The sequence below is a fragment of the Camelus bactrianus genome, chromosome 6 (genome assembly GCF_048773025.1).
Source record: "Camelus bactrianus isolate YW-2024 breed Bactrian camel chromosome 6, ASM4877302v1, whole genome shotgun sequence".
Lineage (NCBI taxonomy): Eukaryota > Metazoa > Chordata > Mammalia > Artiodactyla > Camelidae > Camelus > Camelus bactrianus.
In genome coordinates, this window is record NC_133544.1 from 2,954,161 (window position 1) to 2,981,850 (window position 27,690).

The 27,690-nt window shown below is 49.9% G+C and overlaps 1 protein-coding gene across 5 annotated transcripts in view; it reads right to left on the minus strand.

Annotated features, from left to right (window-relative positions):
* The window catches only part of TECPR2 (tectonin beta-propeller repeat containing 2), an 83,759-nt gene that overhangs the window by 9,466 nt on the left and 46,603 nt on the right, over positions 1–27,690 (minus strand). For all 5 annotated transcript variants that reach the window (XM_074364989.1, XM_074364985.1, XM_074364988.1 and 2 more), the window contains 5 exons: positions 26,953–27,094; positions 24,452–24,692; positions 23,647–23,736; positions 21,966–22,199; positions 14,048–14,196 (listed from right to left, as the gene is read on the minus strand). In XM_074364989.1, the coding sequence (XP_074221090.1) occupies positions 14,048–14,196; positions 21,966–22,199; positions 23,647–23,736; positions 24,452–24,692; positions 26,953–27,094 (856 nt within the window). The remainder of the gene's footprint in view (positions 1–14,047; positions 14,197–21,965; positions 22,200–23,646; positions 23,737–24,451; positions 24,693–26,952; positions 27,095–27,690) is intronic.

A 27,690-nucleotide genomic window follows, 5' to 3' on the forward strand; every position in this document is an offset into this window, starting at 1 on the left:
AAAGAAAGGAAAAATGGTGCAATTTTAAAAATGGAGTAAATAAGGAATTTACGATTTAAAAAATCATTTGGAAATGACAAAAAAAATTATGTATTGTCTTGGTGTGCTTCCGAAGACTGAGACAGTGTGTGTGTGCAAGCATGTGTGAGTGGGTGTGTGTGTGGGTGTGTGTGTGCACCCACTCCTGCTTAAGTGTCCTTTCAAGATGAACTGCAGGGCCAGTGATGGGGCGGGAACCACTCCCCTCTTCTGGAAGCACCTGCTGATTTAGTTACAGCCACCAACATGTTTTGATATTTGCAAATCAAAGGGGCTGCTCATGACTGTTAAGTTCTCTCAAACAAGGCCTTATGGCGGTGGTGGGGGAACCCCAAGCTGCTAGCCTACGTTTTCAAAAGATAAACACTCATTACTAATTATTATGAACAAGGAACAGCACGTTTTACGTATTCCAAGTCACCAGCATTACAGATAAAGGTCTTTCCCATTACTCAAGAGACTCTCCAGAATTTATTTCATACATTGAGATCTTGACTAGATGTGAAGTTCAAGTTAAGGGACGAGGTTTTCACGTGGTGGGCTGTTCCCAAACTGTGACTGCAAGGGCCCCGGTGCTGCACACACCGGCTGGGGGCCAGTGCGACTGTTCTCAGGTCAAAGGATTCATCTGAGCTGCTGGGTGCAGTGAAGATACCACTGAGCTCAGACAACATGAACGAGAAATGAGACAGGTTCTGTTTCCTGGAATCAAGACAAGCTTGTCTGAGTTTGATACAGTACTTAACTCTGCCTCCAAGCTTCCCACCTAGAACATTCCTCCGAGAATTCCGCTACAGCTGCTAAGTCAGCTGTGACAAGACCACACACTCCTAGGATAAATGATTCTGGTTAACTACAGACAATGGTTAAGAGGCAGCTGCTGGCTCTGGTGGCCCGTCACCCGCCCCTCCGCGGGTGGCAGCTGCAGGCAGGAAGCGTGCAACCCAGAAGCCGTCCACCCATCACTCAGTGACCTTCATTGAAGTTGGTTTTCTACTCAACTTTACGAGCCTGCAGGCTTGGCCCCTTGTGGCGTGTGGCCTCAGCTGTCAGGGGGCTCCTAACTGGTCTCCCCACAGCAAACCGCCTTGCCCAGGGCTGCAGGATAATCTGCACTGGGCACATGACTGCCTTGCCCCGTGGCCACAGTGCCTGCGCCTGCAGGGTGACCCCCGCCCCTGTGGCCCTGCACCCCCCACCAGCAACACCTCCTTTCTGGCCTCATGGTTGGCCGGGTCCCACAGCACTGGCCTTTGGCTCTTATCAGACCTTCTGGATTTCCCCTTGCAAGTGCGCTGTTAAAACCCTCCCTGCCCTGCAAGGCCCAGCCCACAGACTGCCCACTTCATCAGCCTCCTGAAGGGCCCCCTGCCCCCATCTACCAGCCAGAAGGGGCCCCATCCACGCTCATCCCACCAGGCCTTCCCCCCTCACTCACGCCCCTCCAGCTTCAGGATCCGTTACCTTTTCCATGTTCAGAACCCTCACAGCTCCAGGCGGGGCTGGTTTCACTGAGCCTCTGCTCAAGACACGCTCATGAAATGGACCTAACGGGGCAGCAAGGCCCAGTGGCCGCACACAACGTGGAGAGGAGGGCGGTACACCCAACTCCAGGCTCATGAGAAAACAACGCTTCTTAACAAAGAGAAATCTAGTTTTTCTGATTAAAAGGACTCACCAAAAATGACTGTGGGCTGGAAGGGACCAGGAGATCAGCTAAGCCCAACTTCCTTATATTCTGGGTGAGAAAACTGACAAAAGTGATGTGGAGGAGTGAGGGGGCCTGCCCGTGGCCAGAGCCGAGTCTCGAGCTCTCCAAACTTCTAGCAGACTGAGCCTCTGTCCTAAGGAACACACAGACACACACAGACACACTTCCCTCAGCCAGAATGTGAATAAATCCAGGCTAAAAGAAAAAAAAATTGAAAATTCCACAGCCAAAGGAAATGTTTATCTAGACAGATCATTTTGGTGTGGACCTTACGTGAACCTGGGTAAAATTCAGCAGGAACGTTTCAGGAACACTGACGAGGGTTACTCAGAAGCTGCAAAGCAGCAGCACGAATCACACTGGGCAAGACGCCTCCTGGAGACACACCGCCCACCACGGTGGCCAGCTGTGCTTTCTAGACCCCTCCCTCTGCTCCAGGTTGTCCCCTCCTCCCCACTCTGCTCAAACTAACCTCGAGTCCACCCAGCACCTGTGCCACATGGCGAACTGCATTTCCCTCCAGCCTGCGGGGTCTGTACCGGCTGCGGTCGGAAGCTCTCAGCCCCTGAAGCGTGGGGTTTGTTCGGTCCTTGGGCACGTGGCCCCATGGCTGTTGCACTTTCTGGGTTCCGTTCACTTTAATTCCTTTGTGTTTTCCCCTGAAGCAGATCCTCGTCCTGCTTCTGGTCTATCCCTTCTAATTTCACATAAGCCTGAAACCTGGATACCAGTGGTGACAAGCTCTCGGGGTGAACGACTCGGTGCTGTCTTTGGCTTCCAAGTCAGTGTGTGACCTGAGGCAGATCCCCTCCCCGGGCTCCATGTCCTCAGCAGGAGAATGAGCTGGGTGGCCAGGGAGGCTCCTCTGATGGGGCTTTCACGGAGCCCCAGCTCTGCGAGCTGCCCTGGGCCCCTGCAGGAGGCACTGGGGCAGTTTCACGGGATCAGCTCTCTGCTAGTATTTGTTGAACACATTTGGCTTAGGTACAGGATTTTATTTGAAGAATGAGTTGCTAAAGCTGCTTGAAAACTGCTGACCTGGCTGAGTAAGGCCACCAGATGCCGGGGTGTGGACGGGAGCAAAGTCCCTGCTGCTTTCCTCTCAGCCAACATGAAGCCAGAGGTCCTCTTTCTTCCCCGGTGACGCCTGCACTGCTTCCAGCACTTTCCTCGGCCCCCATCTGGTCTGAAGTGTGACTTCAGGATCCATCAAGGCACTGCGTCTGCTCACTGCCGGGGGGTGCGCTAAAGAAACCACTCAGAAACAGGCTTCCGGGGCAGCCGTCACGTTCCGTTCCTCCCGTGCAAGGGCTGGTGAGGCTGCCCACCGCGCCGAGCAGACCTCAGCCTGCGTGACGGGGCTGTGGTCAGCATCAGGGCTCCAGCGCTGCGCTGACATGACAGGGCCGCAGAGACTATCCCAGGGCCCCGGCCCCGGCTGTCCTGGCAGCTGCTGGACCGGGCCGGCGCTGCGGGCCTGCTGCTGCCTGCCGCCCACGCAGACCCAGGACTGGCCGTCCCCAGGAGGGACGCCCGGAAGGGAAAGACACCTGGAGGCGCCCTCTGGTTCGCTCCCCTGGCATCAACGTAGGCCCTTCCTGGTGCTCACATGTGCATATCAGCTGGGATGGGGTCCCGGGTCTTTGCTTTAAACTCTGGGTCACCTGATGTTAGGGGACCAATGCAGGGCAAGGGCAGCCAATCCCTACCTGGGGGGTCCCTGACTGGGAATCCTGGCCGCCCAGAACGAGAGAAAAGGCCTAGAGCCAAATATCCCAGAGAAGGCGAAAGTTTCTGAGAAGGGGAGTTCGAGGAGATGAAAGCTTGAAAACAACAGGTGTTTAGACGGAACCATGGGGCAAAAGGCAACGTGGGGGAAAAATACAGTAAGTGGCAAAAAAATTTAATTTTCCTCAAAATGGGGCTGTTCCGTCCAACAGCACTCGACTGCATTCTTGGAGGTCCCATCTCCTCACTTGCAGGCGGCACCCCTGCTCATCAAACAATTTAATATGCAACAGGGAGCACCACCGCCACCGAGACCCCACTCAGATGCTCAGAGGAGCAGAGGGAGACAGACAGGTGGCCGGGGTGTCTCTGAGGAGCTGCAGCCCCACCAGTGTGGGTGGGAAGGGGTGACCTCAACCCACGGTTCTCAGCACTGGGTGTGATCACCTGCGAGGCTTTGGAACCCAGAGCCCTGGGCAATGATGGCAGAACACACCTGTCCTCTTAGTCCCTTCGGAAAGAAACAACACTACACGGAGACTGGGAGTCAAAAACAAACAAAAAAGGTTCAAACCTCACAAGGACATGGACAATGAGAGGAGAATACAGCCACACGACTCGGGAGCTGGGAAGGAGCAGGTGAGGGGAAAGGGCTCAGCGGGGCCCAGCGGGCTGAAGGCAGCAGAGCGCAGGGACCGCCAGCAAACAGCCAGGGCCAGGCCGTCGCGCACAGACCACGCTCAGCGAGCCTCACGCACGCTCAGGGCCCCCCCTTATAACCACGATCACCACATCTAAGGAAAGCCTCTGCGTGGAAAAGAGAGGAGAGAAGAAAGCAGGCACCTCGGGGACCATGGGGGCCTCACAGGGGAGGAAGCTTCAGAGACACCCTTGGGGGCAGGAGAAGCCCTGACAAGCGCGGAACAGCGACAGCCATGCCTGAAATAAAACACAACCACAGGAGCAAGCCGTGGGGCGCTGCAGGGTGAGGAGCAGGACGAGAGCACACAGGGCAGGACGCAGAAGCAAAGGTGAGGGAGTAGAGGCCAGTTTGGGAAGAAACCAGGGCACAAAAGCAGGACTCAGAAACAGCGGACAGGAGCAGGGCGGGCAGAGGCGGGCAGAGGCCCAGAGCCCGGGCCACGCCGCCGGCCTCAGGGCCCCCAACACGGAGGCCACAACAGGCCCCGGGCGCACGCCACCACCTGTGCTCAGGACGCCGCAGAGATGCCCGACAAACCTCCAGAGAGAGAAAAACAGCTCAGAGGCCAAGGATCAGGTATCAGAACAGCTTCAGACTTCTCAACAGCAACACTGGGTGCCAGGAGATGACGGAAGAAAAGAGTCTAAGGGAAGAGGACTTCCAGCCTAGACGGCTGTGCCCGAGAGGTCAAGGGTGAGTCCCCACGGCCAAAGCCCCTCAGACAGGCGGTGTCTCTGGAAGTCACCCCCACAGAGCCTGGAGGGCAAACTCCACCAGTACAGAGGCAGAAAGAGGAGGACGGGGGCCCGGGGGGGGGGGGCCGCACGTGCGCAGGCCGAGGGCGACTCCGGAAGGGGGCAGCCGGGCCCACATGCAGCCGCCAGCCCCCAGGGAGATGCTCCAACGTGAGCTGCACAGACCCGACATGTCCGCCCAACGGAGGGAAACTGAGGCAGCTGGCAGGGAGGGCTTGGGGTTGAATATGTAAAACCACACAGAAAACGAGATGGAAATACAAGAAATAGCTCCCCACAAAGTTATTCAGGGTAAGAAGCTAAAGGAAAGTAGTTCTCTGGAGAGGGGAAACTGGATGGGGAGACCTGTTTCCTGCAGCCCACATCGCGCAGAGCAGGCTGACGTGGAACCTATGGGCTCACACGTGGGCTCTGACGAAAAGGAAAGCCAGCCAGACGTCTGAGCCCCACTCATGCCGAGTCTCCCTCCGGGAAGGGAGCCAGGCCCGGGCATTTTGGACACGTGCCTCAGACGGTCCTCAGGTGGACGCGGCTCTTCTCTTTACTGGTCAGGAGGTGAAGGGCCAGTGAGTTTGAGCAACTTTCCCAAGGTCACTTGATCTCATATGGAAGAAAGTAAGTTTTAGTTCAGGTTCTTTTGATGTCAAGCAGTAGTCTCTGACACTGGAGGGGGCAGTCCTGGCTGGCAGGGCTCCAGCAGCCGCTGCTTCCCCGAGCACTGTACCCCACCTCCGATGGGGAAGGCCCTGAAGGCCCCTGGGAGGTGTCCACATACCTTCCCGCTGCGTCTGTCCGAGGTGCCTGTGCGCAGACCAGCTGGGAATGCAGCCTCTCTTTTATTAATTGAAGTAGAGTTCATTTACAATGTTGTTTTACTTTTAGGTGTACAGCAAAATGATTCAGTCATGTGTGTGTGTGTGTGTATATATATATATATATGTGTGTGTGTGTGTGTGTGTATACATACACACACATTTATAACAAGATATTGAATATAGTTTCCTGTGCTATACAGTAGGACCTTGTTTATTTTGTATATAGCAGTTAGGATCTGCAAATCCCAAACTCCTAATTTATCCCTCCCCCACTTCCCCTCTGGCACCTGTAAGTTTGTTTTCTATGTCTGTGAGTCTGTTTTTGTTTTGTAACTAAGTTCTCTTGTATCATACTTTCAGATTCCACATATATGTGATATCATTTGATGTCTTTCTCCGTCTGACTTACTTGACTTAGTATGATCATCTCTAGGTCCATCCGTGTTGCAGCATACGGCAATATTTCATTGTTTTTTATGGCCAAGTAGTATTCCATTGTGCGTGTGTGTGTGTGTGTGTGTGTGTGTGTGTCTCTCTCTCTCTCTCTCTCTCTCTATATATATACACACACCATATCTTCTTTATCCAGTCATCTATTGATGAACATTTAGGTTGTCTCCATGTCTCAGCTACTATAAACAGTGCTGCTATGGACACTGGGGTGCAGGGTATGAAGTCTCTTGCAGCTTCGTGGACACAAGCAATGCTGGCTTGGCGAGACCAGGGTTAGCAACAGTGCTAGCAGGCACACACAGGGGCAGCTAGTCTGGTCACCGAGAGAAGGTCTGGACCCAATGTAGACTGGCTTCCTTTGCCCCAAAACATCCTGTGTCAGTGTCCCCACTACCGTAATACTTTCTGTACTTGCTTTTTGCTTTTTCTGTCTGTGTGTCCATCCACCCATCCGTCTATCTTATTTTTGAATGTTCCTCTAAGTAAGTTGCAGACATCAGTAGCTTCCCCTAAACACTTCAACGTGTAAATCATTGACCAGAGCTCACTATTTGCTTCCAGTTTTATCCTGAGGTGAAGTTTACCTACAGTAAGCGTACAGACTGGAGGCATGTCATTCCGTGAGTTTTGACAAATCATAACCCACGACGAAGCAGCTTCAAGCCCCCTGCCAGTCACCTCCCCCTACCCCACCCAGGCAACCATGGATATGATTTTTGTCCCCAAAGGTTCGTTCTGTTGGACCTGTTCTGGAACGTCATGGAACCAGGGTAGTTGCTTCACTCAGGATGATGGCTGCGGGATGCTCTGTGGTGCTGCGTCAGCCACGTCAGTTACCTCATTTCCTCTTTTCTGTACTGAGCTGTGGTAGCCATCACCATCCCTACCGCCCAGAGCTGGAGACACAGGTCCCCATGGTCTTCAGGGTGGTACCGGCCTGTGTGTTCCCCAACCCCCCCTTTTATTCAAAAGCAGGGACAGTCAGATGTGACCACGTCCCACGCTTGGCACACGAAGCTTCGTGCTCCCGCCCAGGAGACGGGCACTCCCGCTGCTTCAGGGCGCACGTGGTGTCTGGAGAGCAGGCCGCTCACTAGCATGTGAGGAGGGATTTAACGCACAGGGGCCCACGTGAGGTGAGCAGGACCTGCTTTGATCACCTGCCAGGCCCCGTTTCTGTCGGGGGGACACGAGCTGTCAGAACTCCCCAAACTCTCAGAAGCAGGCACTTGGATATGCCCACAGGGCATGGCTTCGGAGTGTGGGGCTCCCCTCTTACTGCCATCTCTGTCCCCTGTGTGAGTGACCAGGTGGTGGGCGCCCGCGGAAGGTGGAGGGGGCAGGGGCTCAGCACCGCCCCAGTGGGAGCAGCGAGGAAGAAGCCCCTTCCCTGCCCCCCCAGGGGCCTCCCCTCTGATGCATCACCAGCGCCCAGCTCAGGCCGGTCCTCCCTGATCCTCACAGTCCTCCCGCCAAAGCCGTCCCGTCCTCGCTGTGAGCATCTCCAGAGACCTTGATGTGTCGCGTTTCATCAAGTTCCGTCCCCAGCAGCACATGTGAGCATGGCTTTCTCACTGGATCACCTATTATCCTGCTTGTATATTTATTTTGCCTTTTTTGTTGTTGTTGTTCCAGACAGAGGGGAGCAAACGGGACCGCAAAGAAGCTCCATCGAGGGAAGATGGGGGGGGGGGGCTCTGGGGCGGGGGTGGCAGGACAAGCCTCTTCTTCCACTGGGGCACACAGTGCCTACAGAACCGTGAAACCACATCACCAAGTGTGTTTGCTTCAGAGGCATCTCTCACACGGACAGAAAACTCTAACCGAAGCAGCAAACTCCAAAGAAAAAGATGCTAAACACAACTATAAATATTTTCTCCAAATCCTTCTAAATGTTAGCAAGTCTGAAAACTGAGTCATTTGTTTTGAGCACTTTGTTAAAACTTCACTCCAAAACTACTACAGGAAGGAGGTTTCACCAGAGAAGAGAGCAGGATACAGAAATAGAGAAACTGCTGTGAATTCCAGAGGGTCCCTGTGGCTTCACTTCTTTGCCCTCAGCATCTCCTACTGCTTCCACGTGTCTCAGCAGCAAACACATCCTTACCTGCAGACCAGGAAAGAACCTCACGACCAAGGAGTAAAATGAAGTGGAAAGAGGTTGATTACGATCAAAACAAGGAAACCCCATTTACATCCTAACACTTGGATTCCACCGAACTGTCCTGACTTTCTAAATCTTTTAATGAGGCCTCATTTCCCTCCCCTCCCACTGCCGGACTCATCTTCTCAGGACCCTCTGCAATTTTAAGATTAATTTAAAATTCCATTTAAACGTAAGCTTTCTCCTAAAACACAGGCTCCAGCAGTTAGTGTCCCAGCCCAGGCCTTGGTGCCCAGCAAAGCTTGGAAAAGCGTAGCACAAAGGCCTGTGCAAATGGAAAGGCTGATTTTTCTTCCCTCAGGAACCAATTGTGTACCTAGAAATCGCACACCAACTGCATTTCTTCTATAGCACACTGAAAGCCACTGAATGAGAAAATGTGGTCCCCATTCAGCGAAACTGCTTGAAATAGTTAATGTTTAACAGCCTATTTAGCAATCACTACTTTATTCAGAGCACAGCTTTGAGGCCCTTTCATGTGAATTTGTTCTATTTTGGCCATTTTCCTGGGCAAAGCTGTTGATCACCACAGTCAACAGAGCACTCCAAGTAAAGCTTTCTTCACCCAATTTTAGCTCTGCTTCCTAGAGGTTATTCTAGAATACAAATGGAGAAAAGGAAGAGGAATTTGCAGTTTCACGCGGTCCTTGATGTAACCCTCTGGCTGGGCCGCAACTCAGCCAGAGACCCGAGTGCCCACGGCTGCAGACAGGTGCACAGAAGAGTCCAGCTGGTTGGGCCCCCGCCGCCCGCGGCTCCCTGCCCGGCTCCACTCCCCTCATCCTGGCCTTTGGCTTGACAGGAAGAGGCTGGGGCAGAGCACACGTGCTCCAACCTGCTCAATAGTCCTTCACCACCACCCATCCTGCAGACCTTGCTCTTCCACCAGGCAGCCCTTCACTGGCCCTGGAGTGGCTCTGTGCTGGGACCAAAGGACCGATATAGTCCAAGATTCCTCTAGGTCTTCCACAGGAGTGTGATGAATGTGACAAACACTGCTTAGAGCTCTCAGAGGAGTCTCCCTGGCAAGCAAAGCACTGTGCACAAGACGGTGCGGAAAAGCAAAGACTGGAGAGGAAACAGATGAACCAGAGGACAGAGAGAGAGAATAATCAACAAAACCAAAAGATAGTTTTTGAAAAGATCCACAAAATTGACAAACTTTTAGCTAAATTAACTAAGAAAAAAGAGATTCCCCCCCCAAAAAAGAAAAAAGAGACAACACTCAAATTACCAAAATCAGAAACAGAAAAGGGGACATAACTACCAACCTTCTAAAAATTAAAAGGATTACAAGGGAATATTATAAACAACTGGATGTCAATAAATTAGATAACACAGATGAACAAATTTCTAAAAAGATATATAAAAACTACTCAAATTGAATCAAAAGGAAATAGAAAATTCTGAATCAACCTATAACAAGTAAAGAGACTGAATCAGTAACCAAAAAACACCCCCCAAAGAAAACCTGAGGCCTACACTGATGGACTCTAACAAACGCTTAAAGAATAATTAATACCAATCCTCCAGAAACTCTTCTAAAAAATATGAGAAGGAAACACTTCTCAACTCATAAAAGGTGAGCATTACCCTGATACCAAAACCAGACAAACACACGCCAAGAAAAGAAAACCAAAGACCAACTTCCCTTATGAATAGGGACCCAAAATTCCTCAACAAAATACTAGCAATCAAATCCAGCAATACAGACAATCTGAAAAAGGCATCTACAGAAACACACAGCTAACACTGTTACTTAATGGTGAAAGACTGGATGCTTTCTCCCAAGATCAGGAACAAGACAAGGCTATCCATTCTCACCACTTCTATTCAGCATTGTACAGGGGATTCTACCCAGGACAATCAGGCAAGACAACAAAATAAAAGGCATCCAGGTAGGAAAGAAAGAAGTAAAGTTATCTCTATTTGTAGAAATGATCTTGTATTTAGGAAATCCTAAAGAATCTACTAAAAAGTTATTAGAACCAATAAACAAGTTTACCAAGGTTTCCAGATACAAGAGCAGTATATAAAAATATACTAGCAATGAACAAACTGAAAACAGAACTAAGAAAAGAGTTCCATTTACAATATAATCAGAAAGAATAAAAGACAGAAATAAATTTAACAAAAGGAGCATAAAATGTATACTCTGAAAACTATACATCCATTTAAAGAAATTAAAGAAAACCTAAAAAATACAAAGACATCCCATGTTCATGAATTGGAAGGCTTAATACTATTAAGATGGCAGTACTTCCTCAACTGATCTACAGATTCAGCCCAATTCTTATCAAAATCCCAGTTTACATTTATTGCAGAAATTGACAAACTGATCCTAAAATTCATATGGATATATGAAGGACACACAAGTAGCCAAAACAATCTTAAAAAAGAAAAATCACTTCCTGAGTTCAAAATTTGATAAAGCCACGTAATCAGGACGGTGTGGTACTGATGACACAGTGACAGACATGCAGATCACTGGAACAGAGTTTAGAGTCCTTACATTAATGACCAACTGATTTTGACAAGGCTGTCAGGACAATTTAATGGGGAAAGACAGTCTTTTCAATAAGTGGTGCTGGTATAACTGAGTATCTACACATAAAGTAAAAGAAGGAATATGGACACCTTCACACCATATACAAAAATTAACTCAAAATGAATCAAGCATCTAAATGTAGGAGTTAAAACTATAAAACTTCTAGGAGGAAACACAGGTATAAATCTTCCTGACATTGGCTTAGGCAGTAGTTCTTAGACAGGACACTGAAAGCACAAGCGATGAAGGGAAAACACATAAAAGGGACGTCATCAAAATAAAAAAACTTTTGTGCATCAAAGGACACCACAAAAAAAGTAAAAAGATAATGCAGAAAATGAGAGAAAATATTTGTAAATCATAATTCTTATAAAAGGGTCTAGTATCCAGAATACATAGAGAAGTCTTACAATTCTACAATAAAAGGACAATACAATTAAAAATAAGCAAAATATTTGAATAGACACTTCTCCAAAGAAGATGTACGAATGATCAACCAGCACATGAAAGGTTGCTCAGTATCACTAGTCACTAGGGAAATGCAAATCAAAGCCACAGGGACATGGGGGTGTAATGTACAATTTGAAAGCTGCTAAGAGAACAGATCTTAAAAGTTCTCATCCCAAGAGAAAAATTGTAACTATGCATCATGACAGATGGTAACCAGACTTACTTCACAATATACACAAATACTGAATGGTGATGATGTTGTACAACTGAAACTAATATGTTATATGGCAATTATCTCTTAATTTAAAAAAACCCAATTGAATTATAACAAAAAGTGCCAATTTGGATCAGATCACTTTCTTTATGGGACTATTCTAATATAAATCATAACATTCAGTAACTCACACAATATACAAATTAATCTTTCCCTATTTCAATAAAGTTTTTACCCTGTTTAAAAAAAAAACCCACAGCAAGATGCCATTTTATACCCAAGATGGCTAGAATTAAAAAACTGGGCAAGAAAATTTTTCAGTGAGGATGTAGAGAAATTGGAACCCTCATACACTGCTGGTAGAACATAAAATGGTGGAGCCACTGTGGACTACACTCTGGCAGTTCCTTAAAAAGTTAAGCATACAATTACCATATGACCCTGGAATTCCACTTAAAGTTACATACACAATAGGATTGAAAACATATGTCCACAAGTCTTGTACACGAAAGTTCAGAGCAGCATTATTCATGCAGCTAAAAAGTAGGAACAACCCAAATGTCCATCAACTAATGAATGGATAAACAAAATGTGGTCTATCTACACAATGGAATATTATTTGGTCATAAAAAGGAGCGCAGTACTGACACACACTACAACCTGGACGAACTCTGAAAATACGACGCTCAGAGGAAGACAGCAGACATACTGTATGATTACATTTATATGAAATAGGAACATCCAGAGAAGGCAAATGTAGAGAAATAGTAGATTAGTGGCTGCCAGGGCCTGAGGGGGTGGGGGTTCTGGGAGGAAAGGGAGTGACTACTAATGGTAAGGGGGTTTCTTTTTGGGGTGATGAGAAAGTTCTAGATTTGGACAGCAGAGACGGCTGCACAACTTTGTGAATATTCTAACCACCACTGAGTAGACTGTAAAAGGGTGAATTGTAACTCTTTAAAGAAATAACATAAAGCTGTTAGAAAAAAACAAAGAAAGAAGGGGTTGACAATGGCATACCAAAGGAGCCAGGCAACAAGGTGTCTTGCCGAAAGAGAATCTGAGGACAGCACTGAAACCAACTACAAGCCGGCTTGCTTTCGTAATCACTGAGCACCGGCAGCGCTCAGCCATGCCAGGGACAAAACTCCGCCCTCTGCGGGGAGGCCTGTGCCCACCATGCCACTGTGTGCAGAGGAAGATGGAGCACTCACTGTCACCTCATGTGTGCACGGCGCTTTCTAACTCAGGAAGTGTCATCACAGACAGGATTCAACTCACCCCCCACAACCCTGTGAGGACTAGGAGCGACACGGAGCCTCCCCGAGGCCATGACCACTAACCCGTGGGGTGAAAGAACTTGGGACCTAAGTCCTGTCCAACTGTAGGGTTTCCCGGCACACAGCGCGTGTCTGATGGGCTGGCCTGGTGGTCCTCACGGCCAGCCCTGCATCTTGTCCCTTGACCTCTGCTGCCCCATCTCTGAGGGTTCGTGATGCCCAAAACGCAGTCATGAACACAGGCATTCACCTAAACACTCAATTTCCTTCCTGTCTCCATTTAAACATTTTCTGTGCAAGGACTAACCACTCCTGCCATGCCACCACCTCCTCACATGGCAACTGCATGTTCTTCCCAACAAAGTCACAAAGTGAGGACTAGCAGGAGTTAGATCAAGTGACTCTCATTAAATCACAGTTCCCTAATCATAAATTTTAGCAGAAATATACTTAGCACAGAAACCAGGCCCATTAGATATTTAAGGGTAACTGAACAGTACACTAAAGCCACACTTCTGCTGCTTATTTGAGTGGCAGAACAGTCAAAAGACGGGGGAGGGTGTAGCTCAGTGACAGAGTGTGTGCAGAGCATGCATGAGGTCCTGGGTTCAATCCCCAGGGCCTCCATTAAAAAAAAAATCAACCTACTTACCTCACCCCCCCAAAAAAATAATAATCAAGAGAAAAAGAAGAACATTTAGAATACATGGTAAACAAACACAGCAGGGGCGGGGGCAGGGATGGGGCTCACCAGAGAAGGAATTTCTTCCACAAACCAGGAAAGGCACTCCCAAAATGCTGGCTATTGATGATCTCCATGACAAGATTTTTAAGTGACTTTTACTTTCTTCTCTACACTTTTGGGTACTGTTTACGATTTTTTTTTAAATAATGCTCATTTTTATAAAAAGTTAAAAACAAAATATTTTTATTTTGAGAAACAAAAAACTTAGCAGTGGCTCAGATAATCTTTAACAATCTGTTAAACTTCACAAATACCAATTTCTAAGTCTGGGATGCCAATGAAGAGTGTGTGTTGACCTGGGGCACGCCTGGGTCCCCAGACTCCCAGACACAAGGCTCTGCCCCCACCTGCTGGGAGGCCCACACAAGCATGGTCCTTTCCCAACACCAGCATCCGAACAGCTCCCTGAGGAGCAAGTTGGCATCAGTTAACTTTTGCTTACCTGGACGGGTGGCTCAATCATTATCCAGGCAGGAAGCATCAGACTGGGATTCAGAGGCTGGGTTCCAACGCGGAAGTAGACTCCTCCCCTGGAATCACAGGCCCAGATGTGCTGGTTTCCACAGGCCAAGCTCGTCAGTTTTACAGCTCCTGAAGACAAATAAAGGAAAAGTACACGCACTTACGACTTTTGTAAAATGACTGACCCTTCACTTAGTCTGTGAGCGCTGATGTCACACTCCACAGGAACAGACGGGGCTGCACTTGCAGCTGAACCGCAGCTGGAGAAACTATAGCACAGGAGCGTCACCAAGGCCTCTGGCTGCCCTGCCACCTGCCAGGTGCCACGGCGAAACAGTCAGGACGCCATCAGCACAGTGCCCTCAGCCACCAAGCACGGAGCTTAATTTCTCAATGGGGGCCCCATCATTAGCTTCAACAGATACAGAACTGTCACCTGCAAATTCTGGATCTGGGGAGAGAGAATTCACCTCTGTAGGTAACCTTGATCCTAATTAGAATTACGATTAACTAATTAAGCCTCTGAGAATCTTCACTTTTCTTTTTACACTTTTCCTTGTTGATTAAACCAATTTTAAGAGGAAAGGAAGCGGGAGGAGCCTTTAGAGAGAAATTACACAGATTATCGTCTTTCTGGCAAAGAGAGCAACAGTCAAGCTACAAACCTCCCGACAATGACGCGTGGCTATTATCCCCCCAGTCCCCACGCGAAGCCAGACATGCAGAGATCTGCTCGAGTTCCCAGGGCGGGAAGGTGGCTAAGCCAGGAGACAAAGGTGGACTCAGGCTCGAACCCAGGCCAGCCGGACCGCTCCCCATCAGCTCCCTCTGGCCTCTGGGACTCCACATCCAGGGCGTGCACAGACCTTACACGCTCAGTTCAGTCAGCTCTGACAAATGAATGTGCCCAGGTAACCCACATCTTATCAAGTTACGGGACATTTTTATCACCCCAGAAAGTTCCCTCAGGCCCCTTCTGGGCAACCCCTTCTGCCCCCAGGCAACCACCCTTCTCATCTCTACCACCTTGGATCAGTTCAGTCCAGTCTAGATGTCACGTGAACAGAACCACACATATGCACTCCCCAGAATTGGCTTCTTCCACTCCATGTGATGCACTGTACACGAGATTCATCCACAGTCACACCTTTTTCTCACTGAGTTTATTCCACTGCATGTAAACACCACAGTTGGCTTATCCTGTGGGCATTTGAGCCATTTCCACGTTTTGCTATCAGAAGTAAAGCTGATGTATATAATCATTCCTGCAGGAGACTTTTTTTTTGTGAACATGAGCTGTTTTTCCTGAATAACACCTAGGCGTGGAACTCCGGGCCACAGGGCAGAGGTATGTTCACCTCTTAAGCGCGCGCCAGTTCCCCACACCTACCCACCCGCAGTGCACTCGGGGGCCCACAGCACCCACTTCTGGCGCCGTTTCCACATCCGCTATTCTAATGAGTGTGAAGCGGCATCTTGTCATTGCTAGAATTTGCATTTCCCTGGTAACTAATGATGCTGAGACCCTTTTAATGTGCTCACAGGGCATCTGCGTATCTTCTTCTGTGAAGTGTCTGGCAAGTCTTTTGCCTGTTTCTCAAGTAGAATGGTTTGTCTTCTGATGACTCGTTAGAGGGTGAGTCATTTTGACTTTAAAGCAGGGGGAAAAGGGTGCAGCTACATCCAGCTGGCAGTGCTGTTCTGGGATACCTCACACAGCTGTCACTGGCATCAGATGACAGCCCGTGTGTCTGCACCAAAGCACTGAGGCACAGATCCTGCCATGTGAAAACCTCATCGTGTGTATTTAGTTTAAAAGTATTAACCTACTACTAATAAAAAAATGCTCCTTCGTACATTTCCTAAAGATGACGATTTCTCTTTACTGATATTAACTGTATCTTTTTCCTTCCTTAATCTTTCATGGAATGTCTTACCAGTGAGTCAAAATAGATAGCCTTGAGCCCTAACACTACATAAAAGATTTGTAACGATCAAAGTATTTTCAGCACTAAATTTCAGAAACAGCTGAGAAACAAATTCTAATTTAAAGATGCTAATTAAAAAATAATTTTATGCTGGAGTCTTCAATCTGCCCTAATGGGAACTACAGATGGTAGCTGCTCACGTGAACAGAATCACACGGTGACAAAAACACATGGGGTCAGCCTCTCAGAATCAGCAGTGAATGGCACTACTGCCGGTGAAACATGGGGTTCACGTTACAAGGCAAACTTTCTCTTAGAACAAACCTAAAAGGCTGCTAGGATATAGTCTTCAGTGTATAAATCAGCTTATTCGGAATTGAAGAGACAGGCCAAAGAAGAAAACATTTAATCAAGGACTTTGCTGTAGTTTATGGCCTCAGAGTCTCCCAGGCTGCCTGGATGCAGGTTTATGAGGTTGGGACAGCGGGCAGAGACTACCCGCCACTAAACACTCCCTGGTTCCCCGCAGACCTTAGGGTCAAGCAGGGCTCCATCTAGTTCTGGATGATGGGCTGTGAGCAGAAGTGTCTGTCACTTCTGAATTGAAGCCTAAAAGAGGTGGCATTGGGCTCTCAGTTGTCCCCTGCTGCAGTGACCAAGATGGCAGAGCCACAAAGTACCACGCAGGACCAGCTGCTGCCACCCGGGAGCCGGCCACCTGAAAAGACTGACAGGTCGAGAGCCAACTTTGTGGAAGCAGAAAGCAGAGTTTACTGCGTTAAGTTGCTGACGATGGGGCTCGTTACAACACTGCTCATCTGACTGACACAGACACCCTGCAATTTCCTGCCTCCCCGTTCTGTTCTTCCCTCCCACTTAAAAAAAAGTTTTAATTACTTTCTCCAACAGATCAGACATTTTCCCTTTAGGAGTGCTTTTAAAACATATGTTTTAGAACAAACAGTGGCATTTATTTGGCGCTTTACTATTTATAAAACACTTTTCTGCATAAATGGCTACAAAATATAATCCTGTGTGTTAGCTACAAGCATGAACTGACGCTGAATACTTCTTCATTAAATGCTGTGACCAGATGAATTAAATTACAAACTACATTAGTTTGCTAAAACCTCTCATCGCCTGACATGTGCGTATTTATGTGTCCTGGGAAATGAAATGTTATGAGCACCTTAAATATCTGCTAAATGATGTAAATTTTCTTCCCAAAACTAGGACTACCATAAATCACAAAATTCCATATTCAATCTCTACAACTGCGGTCAGTAGCCAGACATTTAATTGAAGAATTCTCTTAATTTAATCTCAAAGCAGCAATTGACTAGGTAATTTGCATAGGGGCAGAAAAGAGAGATGCATACAAAAGAAATTAAAGGTAGAAATCATGTTCATGACTGGATGCTTTGCTAAAGTCATGCGGGCAAGGTGAAGACTGGTGACATCCAGGCCTGACAAGCACCTGGTGCTGCCCAAGGCTGACGCTGGCCTGGGGTAGTCCACATCCGGTGTCAGCTAGGAGGAGGGCTCTCTTTGTTGTATGTTTCAGCGTCAGAACTCTTGTCAAGAAGGGGTGGGGACTGAAGAGAAGAACCAGGCGAGCCACACCCCTGAGCAGCGTTTATAAGCCCAGCCCGTCCCCTCATGGCCCGGGCAGGCTGACGGCAACTGGAGCTGGACTAAAGAATTACAGGTGATGGCACCCTGCTCCTGCATGTTTTATTTGTGATTATCAGCAACAAGGAATCAAAGCTCATACCCCAGAATTCCTTAGAGATGGAGGTACGAATAATGACAACTTTCCTGACGGTTGAATTTCCTGCTGTGCATAGGTGTGGCCAAGCACGAGGTCCCTGCCCACAGAGCCCCTCCACTCGCCTCGCGGAAACACCTCATGGGTCAGACTGAAATGGCTGTAGGGACCGAGCAGGAGCAGGATGCCAGGGGACATACTGTGACGGGGATGCGGACTGAAGACAGGAAGCTAGGCCACGGGGAGAGAGGGAAACCCCAGGCATGACGGGGCTGGGCCCACGGGGAAGAGCAGCGGCACGAGGCCCCGGAAAGGCGGGGCCAGGCTGCGGGGTTCTGGGTGCCACCCCAAAGACTGGAACTTGACTCTAGGAGCATGTGGAGCCGTTTAAACGTTGAGGGTACAGCCTCGGAGCTGAGTTTTTGGAAGACAGCTCTGGCAGTAGCGGTAGGAGTGGGCACGCCTGGAGCCATGGGGTGGTTACGGTTACTGCAGTGGTGCAGGTATGGCAGGAGGAGCTCCGACCCCTGCGGTGGTGGGCAGGGAGCAGAGGAAAAGACAGCCCAGGAGACCGTCTGGGGCAGCTGGAAGGAGCACTGTGGGCCACGCTGGCCAGGAGAGAAGCACAGGGCCAGAGAGAATTCTGCCCTCTCCAGCAGAATTCAGTGCGGGCAGGGCAGTGAAGTCAGCAAGAGGAGTACATTTTGGACCGTCAACAAAACGAAAGACAATTTACTGAATGAGAGGACATATTTGCAAATGATGTATCCACTACACAGTTAACATCCAAACTATATAAAAAACTCATATAACTGAACATCAAAAAACCCCAAACATTAGCAAAAAACAACAACAAAATCAAACAATCTGATTGAAAAATGGGCAGAGGGCCCGAAGAGGCACTTTTCCAAAGAAGATGTACAGATGGCCAGCAGGCAGGTGAAAAGACGCTCAGCGTCACTGATCACCAGGGCAATGCAAGCCCAGACGAGATAACAGCTCACACCTGTCAGGACGGCCACTGTGAAAAAGATAACAGATAACAAGGGTTGACAAGGACGCAGAGAAAAGGAAACTCTAGTCGAGTGTTGATGAGAATTTAAACTGGTGCAGCCACTATGGAGGACAGTACGGAGGTTCCTCAAAAGTTAAAAATAGAACTATTGTATAAACCAGCAATTCCACTCCCGAGTATTTGTCTGAAAAAAACCAAAAACACTAATTTGGAAAGACATATGCACCCCATAATGCTGTTCACTGTAGCATTATTTCCAGTTGCCAAGATATGGAAGACACCTAAGTGTCCTCTGACAGACGAATGGGAAAAGAAGATGTGATACATGTATACAATGGGATACTACTCAGCCATAAAAAAGAATGAAACCTTGCCATCTGCAACAACATGAATGGATCTGAAGGGTGTTAAATTTAGTGAAGTACGCCAGACAGAGAAAGACGAACACTGTATGCTTCACTAACATGTGGAATCTAAAAAGCGAAACAAATGGACAAATACAATGAGGCAGAAATAGACCCACAGATACAGAGAGCAAACTGGTTACCAGAGCAGAGTGGGTGGGGGAGGGGAGAAGTAGGTGAAGTGGTTTAAGAGGTGCAAACTACCAGTTATGAAATAAATTAATTACAGAATGTAACGTACAGCATGGGAATACAGTCAACATTTTATAATAACTTTCCATGGTATGTAATCTATAAAAGTATCAAATCACTACATCATATACCTGAAACAAATATAGTACTGTAATCAACTGCCCTTCAAAAAAGAAAAAAAAAGAGTGCACTTGGGAAAGAGAAGTTTGCAGGTAAGCAAGCAAGGCAGCGCTGACGCCAACTGCACTGCAACACCTGCTCGCTGCCACGTGCCGCATGCCGCGTGGTGGCAGCCCACCACGGACACTCACATGGGGGTTCAGGGAAGGGAGCAGGCACCTGCGCTCAAAATCTGTATCCCCTAATAGAAAGAATAATTAAAAACCCCCTTGATTCACCTGTTTTATCAGACCATCCCCGGGGACAGACAAACAACAGAGCAGCCGGTGGCTGACCTGCCTGTCGCTGCCCACCTCCTGCTGCACCCTGCACACCTCCCCTGCCTACCAACTCTGGACTTGTGCTCTCCCAGGAAGTTCAGAAAGTGGTGACAGCAGTCTTTATCCATGCATCGTCTCAGTATCAGCCAATAAGCTGGGTAGGTAAAATCAAGAGCTCAGAGCTCAGAGCAGGACAAAGACTAAGAAAGGCAGAACCCCCCGTGACTGTCCCCCACCACGCACAGCATTACACCCAGGTGAGCACTCCCCCAACAGCCTGAGGATGTCACACCTGCCTGAGACGGCTGACACTTACGCAGGACGCTTATCTGCACCATCTCTCTGGGCAGGGATTGCTGCTACCATTAGGAAGGTGAGAGTTGAGGTTTCCCAGTAACCTGGCAGCTCCCGCTCCTCTACCCGACCACCGCGCACCCGCTGTCAGAGTGACCCACTGGAGGCCTGGCTGTTCCTCTGCTCTGCACCCAGGCCCTCAGCCAAAGCACACCCTGAGCTTAGGATGGCCTTGTTCCGGCTTCCTTCCACTCTGTAACTGAGACCCATTCCCACCAAAGCTGTTTATCCCCTCAAAAAAATGGCCACCAACCACAGTGAAACCCAAATGGGCACCTCAGAGACCGGTAACCCTCTAGCCAGCTAGCCAGTGCCAGGAGGGCCTGACTGAACTGGGAGGGAGGCAAGAGCCCCAGGCGGAGCAGCTCCAGCAGGGTGGAGCCCGGCCAGCACCGAGCAGTCTGCACCCACTGCACCGGCCTCCTCCCAGGGGGTGGTGCCAGGGAACGAGCTCTGCTTCGGACCCAGGCGGTGCCAAGAGCAGCGTCAGCAGCGGGGAGGACGCGGACCACGCCCTGGCCTTTCTACCTCCAGAAACTCCCAAACTGGCAGCAGCGTCAGTAGCGGGGAGGACGCGGACCACGCCCTGGCCTTTCTACCTCCAGAAACTCCCAAACTGGCACCTCCCAAACAGGTCTGGTTGGAGGCTGCCAGAGAAAGGTTCAGGCCAGTAGGACCTCTGAACGAAGGAAAGGCTCTCTGGTCAGGCATTGTCAGTAACGGTGACAGGCAAATGCGCTCACGAGTGGGAAGTGACCGGCCCTGGTGCTGAGATTAGGTTCAAAACACAGGGTGTGAGGTCAAAGGTGTAAGTAATCAAAATGACCCTGGGAAATTCCTAGCTTTGAAACCAACCTGCTTCTTCAGCTAAGCGGGCTAAAGTCCAGGGGCTTGGTGGACACGAGAACAATGATGTCTCTGCAGGATGGGATGCTGGGGGTCCCCGTCAGCTGAAGATGCAGCCAGGCTGCTGGGGAGGGAGGCAGACAAGTCCTCCCTTCTTTCTTTGTCCTCCTCCTTTTTTTTCCTCAGTGAGTGCTTGTGGTTGAATTCTCAAACATTAAATGCCTGTATAATTCACTTCTATCACCTAACAAACAAGATACTGGATGTCAGCTTATCATAGTGGGAGCCCGGGGCAGGGAGGCATTCCTCAGGCTCAGGTGGACTCTGTGGAGTCCCTCGGGGCAGCCTCCGCCGTCAGAAGTCACACCTGAGACTCTGCCCAGAGAACGACCTAATGTGGTGGCTCCTTCTGTCAGTTTATGTCTTGGAGCAGGAACGGACTACTCACAGAGGGCGTCATGTTACTTAGCCTGCTTGCTCTGCAGCCCTCGAGTGGGGATCGGTGGGAGATGCACGCCAGCCCTTCTGTCTGGTGGAGCAGAGTGGATGCTCGCCCTCTGGGCAGCAATCCTCCCAGCTGCAGAGGAGTCGGGGAAACGGGCCACTGACCCTGGTTCCCCCAGAGTTAAAGGGCACAAAGCCACGGCCATTTTCAGACAGGCCAGCGGCTGCATCAACCGTATCACTGCATGCAGGTCTTAGTGGCATATTTTTCTGAGTACATGCTCCTCCCAGGCTCTGAAAACCCTGCCGCCTGTAAAGGGTGGGGAAGTAAAGTCCTTACAAAACTGAGGCCCATTTAACCTGCAAGGGCGGCTAATCAACCTCCGGAAACCCGGCAACTTACAAAGTGTCACACAAGAAATCACACAAGTTGAACACAGGGGCCCCGGGGGTTCAGTGACATCCCACTCCGATGTTGCTTCAAGGAGCGCTCACCAGGCGGCATACCTAGCTGGGAAAGGTCCAGGCGCGTCCAGTGCATGCCCGTGGGGCAGCTCTTGGAGAGCGTCCTGATAAACACCTGGCCCAGGCTGTCCAAGGCCCACAGGGCGTCTTGGCAGGCGGCGTAGGCCCTCATCTCGGCATCGGGAGGCAGCTGCACGGTGGACGGGCGCGACTGGGCGTCCTGGGCGCTGACACGGCACAGGTCCTTGCTGCTCTGGCACAGCCACAGGGAGCTTCCTGCGGGAGAGGTCACAGCTGTCAACGGTGAAGCGCTGTGGCTCCTCCGCCCATGCTGGATTCTATCTAGGTCAGGACCCAGCGGGAAGCACCTTGACCAGCCAGTTAATGGGAAGCAAGCCCAAGACACTTTACAGACGTGAGAGCAAGTAGGCTCATGAGATTTCAGGAAGGCAACACTGCTGGCTTAGTGGCCAGGCCCTGGACACTCTGTCATGGACGGGGAGGTCTCTGACTGGGTGTTCAGTCATTGCCCTAGAGGGGGAAGGTCAGCACCAGGGTGCTTCCTCTTTCTGGAAATGAGAGGAGGGGCGGGCTGGTGGGCGGGGAGGCTGCTGGGGAGGGCCCGGAAAGTGGGAAAGCCTTTTCTTCCCATCCTCACCTCAAAAGTACATGCTTTCATTCTCTCCACCATTTTTAGAGTCTTTTTGGTTTAATTCAGCTCAAAATGCAAACCACTCTTGGGGAAGTTAAAATCTCAGTTACAACATACTATCTGAAGAGTCCCTAAAACTTGTGGCCAGACATGGTCTGTAATTCAACAGTACATTGGATGCTGACAACCACAGGTACTGCCATATACTGAAGTAACAGCCCTGGGAGCCAGGCAGCACCCCCCAGTGGGAGGCACGAACATTCCCACAACAAAACGTGTCACAGTCATAATCAGCAGGACAAACTGACTAGAAGGAGCCTCCCATCAGTTCAGGTCAGGTTTTGCTGCCAAATGAATCTGTGCCAAACTCAGGAAATAACCTATAGTTTTCAGAGCCTACTCATCTCAGAACCACAGTCAGAGTGGTCTGGCGAGAAAGCATTTTATCGTACTGAGCAAGTTACCTTCGTGCCAGAGGGACTAATGGCTCGAACTAACCAACAGCTTCCTCTGAACCACAGACTCATGGCGTCCTCTCAACGGACCCTCAGTTCAGTCTTGGGGGGAGGCACTGGCTGCTCCCCAGAGGGACCACCTGACTGCCAGGCGCCCAAGCTGCCAGAGGGGCTGTGCACTCTGCCCGGAGCCAGGAGGTCTGTGCCTGCAGGGAAGGTCTGCCCTAATAGGGGCATAACCCTGGGACGCAGGCTGACTAGAGGCTGTAAACAAGACAACAATCACAAGGGGAAGGGGCAAGGCGCCCAGAGAAGCCTGGTACATACTGGCCCTGAGACATGTCACTGGGTACCACTGGCTGCTGGCCCTAGTGGCCACACTGTATGTTCCCCTCCTGCAGAAGGACACCTGGCCTTCAAACTCACTCCAAGTCACCACACCAGACCCTCCTTCTTGAGGGGCCCTTGGCTCAGCTAACCAGGGCTGCTCGCCTGCAACACCACCACACCTAGTCTCTGAGGTCCATACAGCCCCGCCCCACCCCAACTAGGCCACAGTCAGACCATGGCTTTCACTACTCAACTGCCAACCTGTGCACCACACTTCCCAACCAACCTTCCTTTGTGGGAGCACTGGAAGCCAACACAAAGGCCCACTTGGTTGCAGACGCTGTCCCACGGGGAACAACATTGTTCCAGTAAGTGCCTAGAAAAAATAATGGGAAGAGCGTGGTAAAGAAAGAAAAAAATGCAGACTGTAGAACTTTGGTTTTAGACTACAACTGGTCTTCACAGCCTCTTATAGCTGGTTCTGAAGTGTCCTTAGAGTCAGAGACCCAAGCCAGCACCGCGAGGGCCAGCCCCCCCTTCTCTGGACCCGGACAAGCAGAGCCACAGTAGTGCCCAGGGTCGGGGGAGGCCATGCAGCAGGGTGCAGGCAGCTGGAGAAAATTCACAAAGTCAGGTTCATTCGCAGAAACGAAGCCCCAGGTGGTAAATGTGGATTTATTCCTACGTTCACAGATCTGGCCAGAGCCTTGCATTTCCAATGGTGCAGTAATTCTCCCTCCAGGAAATGGACTGTTCTGTCTTACTAGGCTCGTTAGGTATGGGAGAACCCTTTCATTTAAATGTGAAATTATTAACGTAAAAATGAGCTCCACATGCTCTTCTTGTATCATAATAGGTTCCTAGTGGAAACTGATCACACACCCTCCAGACACTGGTATCCAGGCTGCAGGAACGACCGACTGAAAAAAGGAAGCTGATTCAAAGCACAAAGAATGCCTCTCTCACAAACCTGTCATACCACTGGCACCAAATTACCTGCTCAAGTTGAGACCTTAAAGCTTTTCTCTAAATGTTGGCTTTTAAGGAAAGCTGCCCATCAAGCCAACGTGAAAATGAAGCAGTTCACCCACCAACGAGACTTCCTTTAGCGACGTGGAATTCATTCTTGCCCGAGGAGATCCAGACGCCGCTGCCGTTGACCCCGAGGAGGCTCGGCTGGCACTGAAGCTGCTGAGACCAGAACGCCATGCGCAGTTTGTCCGCCACCTTCTCAACAGGCACTTGGGCTGCTGTGGCCACCGAGTGTGTGGCGTGGATTATGGTCTGGAACAGGCTGCACTGGTCGAACACCACGTAGTCTGTGATGCTCACCTGGAGGGGGACACGGGCAGACACCCCGTCAGCGCAGGCACGCGTGCCTTCTGCACGCTCGCTGCCCGAGAGGTGAGGCCCTGGCCAGCCCATCAGACACCCAGACACGCCCAGACACGCAGCGTGAACGTGCGTATTTGTGTGAGGGCCGAGAAGTGTGGCAGGGTGCCCCAAGCTGCCGGCCGTAGTTACTTCTGAGGGCTGGACTCAGAGAAGTGGAAGACCATGTTCACTTTCTAGCCTACACACCTTCATGATGCATGGCTCCGTCACAACAGGCAAGTATTTATATGACTACACATCATCCCTCACACCCCCACGGTCTTTTTATTCTAATCAGTGAGAAAGGATGATTTGGTTTTAAAGTTGGGTACTTCCAATGGACAACAGTGTACAATACTTGGAATCATAATGTGGGTTTAAAAAGGTAGTGTAAGTAGGGTGATGGGGCAATTTACGACCTAAACTGGGACTGTTAATTAACTTAACCAGAACAACAGCACAGACTGGACTCCCCCTGGATGTGTGGAACTCATCCTGGCTCACATTCGAGAAAAATGCCTCTCACGTTCCTGAGAGGTGCTTCTCCAGGGCACCGCCCTCTGAGGAGAACCCCTCCCCGGCTGGTTGGTAGGAAGTTCTCAGACAGGCCAGATCTGACTCTGTGTGACTTTCCGTGTATCTCTGCCCTGTCGGGTTTGACTACACAGAACATCACAGCCCTTCACCTGGTCCAGGCCACGTTCCAGGGTCACGCACAAAGAAATGTGGAGTGGAAGTGACAGCATTCATGGTGGGCAACTTAGTGTATTAACAAACAAAACAAAACGGAAACTTTTAAAAATCAGTACTGTATTATGTGTACAAATACTGCCCTTTCTTATCTGTAAAAGGACTCACACTGTGAGCTGCTGCCTTAGCTGAAGTTTAAGCAAATGGTGTTACCATGCCAGGACCCCCAAGGCCCCGTCTCGAAAGCGCCGCCCACCTGGCTGGGTGGATCCCATCAGAGCCCTCGGAAGGCTGGGCAGGGAGCCGGGGGACCGCCACGCACACTGCTGGGTGGTGGCTGCTCTCCCCTGGGGTGTACAACATCCGGCCACACAGAAAGTCTGTGACAGACTCAGTCCTAGCACCCAAGACTTGCAGATAATCAGGATGCAAATGTAAAAAAAGAAAAGAAAGGTTTGACAGTTTCCAAACGTAATGCTGGCTCTAGGAAGAAATCAATCTTACAGTAATTAAAGTAACTCCTTCCACATATCGCAGAGATGATTCTGTCAGGTTATTTTCTCTACAGATAATTTTCTTAATGCTATGATAAAGATGACACCTAGTTTTCTGTAGGCTACTTAAAGACAGAGTTTATATAGTAAATGTAGAAACCTGAGTGTATGCACGTGTGTGTGTGTATAAAGCCATATAATATGGTCACAAATACAGAGAGAGCATTTTTAAATCATGTGTATAACTTTTCACATAGCACCTGGCACATCAAATTAGAGATGCACGTGTTCATCAAAGAGCAAACACAACTGACTTTTCCACACCTTCAGCTGAAAGACCAAAAACCTCAGAGAAGCCGATGGAAGGCCTGCCTTCAACAAGGCAAGTCTGAGGCAGCAACCAGACCTGAACCAATGGGGACGGAACACTGAGACTGCGTTTTACAGCGGCTAGGTGTTGGTGCGACCTTACCGACCACGGCGGGGATGTGGGGGCTACGTTCACACTGAATGGTGCCAAAGGCGGGGAACAGCTAGCTTCACTGTGCCCCCCTGCCTCTCAGAGTGTTTACTTTTCTGGGAACGTGCAGGAAGAGCCCCTTTCTTTGCTGACATGTCTACTGAGAGGACTTCTGCACAAGCAGAGAGACTTAGTGTTGCCTGTGGGTTGGGTTTTTCACACCTATTGTCTAATCTCTTTTCTTAGCACATTTGCTCAGAATTAAAGTTACTACCTAAGTCTTCTAATGGACGCCACTGGGTTTATTCAGCATATGATGATAAATTTCTAAATAACACTAAAATCGAAAATAAACAAAGCCTGCGTATTTAAGCACAGAGGCCTTTACACGTGACCTCCTGCGATGAAGGGCCTCGATGTTTCTAATGTGCTGGAACACGGCCAGTAAATTAACACTGTTAATTTACTCCAACCCCTGACCTCTTTCAGGAAAATGGCAGGGGCTGTAAAAGGGAGGGCAGAACCCCCACTAAGGGAGCTACCCTGGTGTGCAGCCCTGGAGCTGAACACCTACTTGCCACCAATGGTCGTCATCCCCTTGGGGCTTCTTGGAAACGACACCAGTTCTGAACCACAGGTTTCCTCGGATGTCCAGGGCCCACAGAGTCTGCTGGTCCCCAAGAGTGATACAGACGGGTTCCAAAGCCTGCCTTTCACTGAAAACGAGGAAGAGCGCACGGAGTCAGCACCCACATTCGAAGCACCAAGCGCGGCCAGGACTGCCAGCACAAGTTGTCTCTGGAGAGCTCGGTGTGGGACAGGGACGGGCTCTACCACCTGTTCCGAGGGGGGAGGCTTGAGTTCTGAGTTAAATTACTGTGCAACAGATACCGTTCAGGCATGCGGTAGGTCTGAAAGACACACTGAAGGCCCAGAACTACAGGGAAAGCTCTCAAGACAAAATAACCGAGGGGAAAAAGTGAGCAGAAACATAAGGAACGCAAGGCCCCTATAGTTCATCTCTGCTCTGTCCTTCACCAGTCAAGCGAGGGGACACCCCCCAGCGAGTGCTGCCCTCCCCCTCCCACCCATCTGCTGACAGCCCTACCAGCTTCAGGGCTCAGCTGCAGGTCCACCCTGCGCAGTGCCTTCCCGACCTTGGCAGAGGGAGCAGAGGCACCTCAGGGCTGTGTGCCCTTCTCCAGCTGAGGGCCACCCCCACTAACTGGCATCGCTCAGCTCACGTGGCTCCCTGAGACCGGCTGCGGCTTGGTCACGTTCATACACCCAGCCAGCACCACCCTGGCTCCAC